Source organism: Malurus melanocephalus, unplaced genomic scaffold (genome assembly GCF_030028575.1).
Source record: "Malurus melanocephalus ecotype Western Australia unplaced genomic scaffold, MMel_1.1 scaffold_1255, whole genome shotgun sequence".
NCBI classification, from domain to species: Eukaryota; Metazoa; Chordata; class Aves; order Passeriformes; family Maluridae; genus Malurus; species Malurus melanocephalus.
In genome coordinates, this window is record NW_026624487.1 from 17,598 (window position 1) to 22,948 (window position 5,351).

At 47.6% G+C, this 5,351-nt stretch overlaps 1 protein-coding gene across 1 annotated transcript in view; it reads right to left on the reverse strand.

Annotated features, from left to right (window-relative positions):
- Positions 1-1,742: 1,742 nt before the first annotated feature.
- The window catches only part of LOC130586687 (pre-B-cell leukemia transcription factor 3), a gene marked incomplete at its 5' end in the record, with an annotated part of 21,811 nt that continues 18,202 nt past the window's right edge, over positions 1,743-5,351 (reverse strand). Inside the window, one exon of the mRNA XM_057387568.1 lies at positions 1,743-5,169. Coding sequence (XP_057243551.1) covers positions 5,077-5,169 — 93 coding nt within the window. The remainder of the gene's footprint in view (positions 5,170-5,351) is intronic.

Consider the following 5,351-nt stretch of genomic DNA (forward strand, 5'->3'; position numbering starts at 1 on the left):
CCACCCCAGGAACAGGGGGTTCAACAGGAGCTCCAGCACACACGTCAGCACCTGCATTAGCACCACRGAGAGGAATGAAAATAATTGGTTTTAATTAGGCTGTGTAAACACGATYCTTAAATTTGTTGCCACATGAGGGTTTTGGCAGTCTCCAATAAATTAATCCTTTTTATTAYATCAATGACAGGAAGATGATCAAATAGGCTTTGATATAGATTTTGGGATTTAGCACCTAGTAGCGCTGACATGCTTGAACTCCTTCCTCCTGCTGCTGCTGCTGGAGGCAAAAATGAGGCTACAAACAGCGTCTGCTTCCGACTGCTCCCAGGCGAACGGGGCTCCGAGACACGCATGGGGACACCGGGGAAACTTTGAACAAAAGTTTGTCTTCAGGATTTGTTGGGGAAGTTGAGTTTCCAGAGGGCAGGGTGACGTGAGGGATAAGGGGGGCACGGTGATGAGCACAGCAGTGCACACAGAGCCGAGGCTGAGCTGAGCTGAGCTGAGCTGAGCTGAGCTGAGCTGAGCTGGAGCACAGCCCGGGTTCCTCTCTGTGCTGGGCACACAGAGCCTTTGCCCAGACCCTGAAATCGTTCCTGCCTCCCTGAACCCAGGGGAAATGGGCTCTGCTGGCACCACAGCACACCTGGCACAGCTGGTGCCTCTGTTCTCATGTGAGGGACGATTTCCCAGGTCAGGACTCAGCCCAGACCCGTGGCTGGACTGTCTGCAAGGATCATAGTGCCAGCTCCATCCTTCACTGCCCCAGATGCAGGAAGGAGCCAGCAGTTTGGTAATTTGGGATTTGGTGGCACACAGGCAGCCTGGGGTGCCTGCAGAAGGTGAGGGCCCCATGTCCCTCATGGGAAGGTAGGAAATGACTCCTCAGCTACTGAGCATCCCCAGGAATCCCCCCGGGTATGATGCACACAGAACCTTCTCCAGCCCCCACAACCAAGGAAAGGATCACTGGATGGGAATTGTAAGCATATATTATATTACCATGTCATATTAGACTAATAAAATCCTAATATGATACAGGAATGGGGAGCATATCATAACTCCTCTGTGGCTAATACAATGCAGGCAATAAATCACTCCGGGGCTTATCCTTAACAATTGTATCAGAGCTTTCTGTGTCACGCTGATAACTCAGTCCCTCTGATCTAATGGTTCACTTTTCTTCACAGTCCATATGGCAGTAACATTAAAGCTAATGAAATAAAATAAAATTTGCCAATCTTTGAAGAATTCCATTCTTTAAAAAGATGTATTTTATTAACACAAACTGGAAACATCTTCAGTTACTCACAGTTACTTTTATCACATTGGAAGTACATGGCACAGATCTTGGCACTGGCATTGCTGTGGGATCACACAATGTGGGGCTGAGACAGCAGAGCTGCCCCACTGACCCAGTGGCTGCTGTCCCCAAGGCCACACTGCCCTGCTGTCCCCATCCTGGGCTGTGGGTCCCTCGTTGATCCAAGGCTGGGCACACACAGAGCCAGGCACAGGGTGAGGCCTCTGGGCAGATGAATGTGCTGTTCTGTGGGGTGGGAGGCTGTGGGGCTGCTCCCAGGGCTCGGTGGGTCACAAACCTGCTGAATCTGCAGTGCCAGGCGTGTCCCCGACTGCGGGGCTCCTGATGGCTCCTCTGAGGACACCCCAGAGCAGTGGCAGTGCCAGCATCCCCCTGGCACAGCAGCTCAAAGCTGGGGCTGGTCCAGCTGTGCCCAGGGGAGCACTTTGGGGTTCTCCTCCAACACCCTCAAACCTGTCCCAGCGACGGCTGCCTTAGCTCAGTGTCGGGCACAGGAGMTGGCGATTCCTGGAGCTGCAGCAAATCCTCCCTTTGCTCCTGCTGTGCTCCACACGGGCTCTCAGGGCTGGCACCTCTCACGGCTGCTGGGCTCTGGTTGAACGGTTCACATGTGCCAGAAGCTCAAACTCGGGCGCAGGGGATGAGGATGGTGCTGAACTGGAGCCGTGGGAGGGCTGGGGGTCTCCTCCCCTGGTGCAAAACGCTGTTCTGTGTGAKGCTCTGACAGAGCTTCGGGCTGGAGCTCCCGGCTGAGACACAGCAGAGCATCAGCAGCTTGATCCCAGCGCTGGTGCTGGCAGTAAACCTCCCTGATGCCTGATCAGGCCTCAAGGATAAGATGTTTATTATTTGCCATGGAACCACGTGGCTGTTCTCCAACGTAAGGAAAGGCCAAATTGCACTTGTAATTCAAAGGGACTCAAAGCCTTAATGCTGTAAAGCAGCAGCTAATGATGCCCGGCGGGCGCGGGGCACGCAAGGGCRGCCCAAAGGTTGTTGATGGCCTTCCTGTGAACCTCCTCAGCGTGTGACAGGTCCTTGCCTGTGGCCAGCAGAGATGTGATCAAGATGAGGGACGTCTGAGTGTTCATTACGCTGCCTGCTACGCCTCCACTGACACACTTTACATTTCATATATAAAATACCATTTCCACTGAGCTGGAGCACRAACAGTGAGTGTGTGGACTGGGGAGCTCCATTAGCAAATGCAAATTGTTGGGTGCCTTGTCCTCTGCATGCAGCAGTCTTTGGCAGTCCACACAGTCCCCACCTGCCCCAGCTCTCSTTAAAGGATAACAAAGGCTTTGCAATGCGTGTTTAGTTATTTACTTGTTTATTTAAATGCACCACCTGTAGAAGAAGAACTGCTCAATTCCAAACCTGATTGAAGTGAGTCTGCTCCATGAACGAGAGCAGCAACAGTCACCAGGGCATGAGAGCATGGGGTGCAGTGTTACCACAGCCTGGGGGGACGGTGGGATAACAAAGGTATTTTACAAAAAATCCTGATACGAGAATTGTTRAGAAGAGCTGAACCACAAGGTCATTAAATCATGCAAATAATTGTTCAGCCACCAAAACACCACCCAGAGGCTTGAAGAGCCAAAGGGCAGGGAAGGTGATGGAGCAGCAGCTCCTGAGAGCTCCTGAGCTGCAGTTCCAGCCTAGCAGGGCTCTGGTGAGCGCTCAGCCTCCTCCTGTCTAGCTGCACTAACCCGAGGAACGAGTAGTTATATTTATCAAAGACCATTTGCTGCAAGTGATTAACGTTAATTTGATTTCCTGTGAGTCAATTTCCTTGAGATATGGTAAATAGGCTATTACCTGTTATTGACCTTTACTTTATTAAAAAGACTTAAAATTAGCATTTATATATATACGTCCTTCCAAAAAAGTTTTTTTAATAAAGAAAAATATTTTTATAATCACATTAGACTTGCTAGCTGTGGCTATAGCTCCAAAGTTAATGTTAAATAAAAAATGGTAATTAAGAGTGAATATGATGATGGTTTTTAAACTCATCTAAAGGCCTGACCCCTTCCTTTACCTCCACTTGATTTGTGGCTCCCAAGCAGAGCAGGGTGGCAGTGGAGGCAGGAGCTGGCAGGTGGAAGCCTCTGCCCCTGATATTCCTCTCCCAGGATTTCCAATCCTCTTCTGGCAAAGGGCACAAAGATCTGCTGGTGTGTAAAGAGATGCTCAGCTCCTGCTCCACGCCAGCTCGCTCTTCTGGAGACCGACACATCCCCTGGGGCTGACTTSAACTGAGCAGGAAGAAGTTACATCAACGTTTGATCATGAAAGCAAAAAGTTTATTCATGTTTGAAACTACATATAACTACCACGAGGAAGACTTTTCAATCCAGGGTGTAATCCAGTTAGAAAGTAACACGAAACGGTTTAATACATTAGAATCACTGCCACAAATTATTTTCATGACTCAATCAGTTTCAGAATCGCATACAATACAAAAGAGAGAGAGAAAGGGCCCCTGCAAYCCAGGGGGATGTACAGTACTGAATACTGAAGTCTGTATGCATTACAATTAGTTGTTGGTTTTTGCGTGTATTAGTAACAAGATGAAGAACATTCAAAATGCTTCTCAGTATTTACAACAGTTGCACTGTTTTGTGTCCAACCTAAGACCCCATGTTCCCATTCCGCTTCTTTASCAGTTGCCAAGGCAACCCTGATTTGTAGGAGATTACAATGTACATTACATTTCGTGAGGAAACAAAGAGTTAATTACAAGATGCAAAAAGATAAGAAAGAGACAAACTACAGCGTGAGTATCGTTCAGAGGTAGTAAGTGAGCACTCTAAGCTACAGAACATGTTGAAAGTCTATTGGTTTGTATGAGTTCGCATGAGGTAATAAAGCTGTGTTTGATTGGTGAGATGTATAAATACTCTTTTGCTACACTATGTACAACACTCCATATCACGGTGCTTTTTCCTTGCCTTTTCCTTTGTTTGTGGTTTGCTGCCAAGCAGAGGCACCAGCCCTTGGCAGCGTGGGTAGCACCCAGCTCGTACTGTAAAACCCTGGGTCGTGGCGTGCACAGAACCAGCAGCAAGAGTCCCCATCTCCCAAAAACATCCTGTGTCCATGCCAGGGGACAGAGAAATTGGGCTCCGCGTGGGCTTTAGGCAGAAAAGATGCTCCTGCTTTCCAATCTAATTTGTAAGACAATAGATCTCAACAAAAAACGTGACGAATAAGGATTCTTAAACACGACCATTGTTAACTGAAATAACCGAACAGCTCTTTTTATTCCAGCTCTGTGAGAGATATGAAAAGATGAAACACAATCAAAGTCTGTGATTCCTGTCAACTTTCCATGGAAATATGCACACAATTAAATTTGGGCGAGGCGGTTCTTTGTGTCTGCTCTTGCTACTGAGGTTAAGCTTGTCCTGTACTTTTACCCTTAAGGCCAAGTAATTGGCAACTGTTAGACCAACATCATTAAAACTGCTGATAATAAATTATGATAAAATAGTTACAGGGCTATAAACAATGCTAAATCTTGGCCTAATTGGATAAAGTGCTTTTTAACATTGTGTGTTTTAAGTATAAATACAAATGATTATGATACCTTTAAAAAACAGATTTACCAAGTTTTCTAATAAGACAAGGTTTTACAGTAAAGCTGTAGGTGGTTGGCTACAAAAAAACTCTTTCCTTTTTCTCCTGCAACTCTGAATGCGCATCAAGGCATCTCAGCTCAGGGAAAAAGTGTTGCTAGGAGATTAGTTAGAGGTATCCGAGTGCACACTTCCCGGCCCTTCTGTAGGGGAAGTCACAGAAGATGGAGTGGTTGCGTCCTGCCAGCCTCCATTAGCCTGCAAAGGCAAAAACAAATCAATTGATAGCATTGTGCATATTAATTACAGCACCACCGAGATGAGGGGGTGAGAGGAGATGCTGTGGGAGAGGGATTTCTGCACTGCCCCGGCTGCAGGCTCTGTGCTGGGTGAGGAACGGGATGTGGGACAAACAGGGAATGCAGGACCTGTGCTGGCTG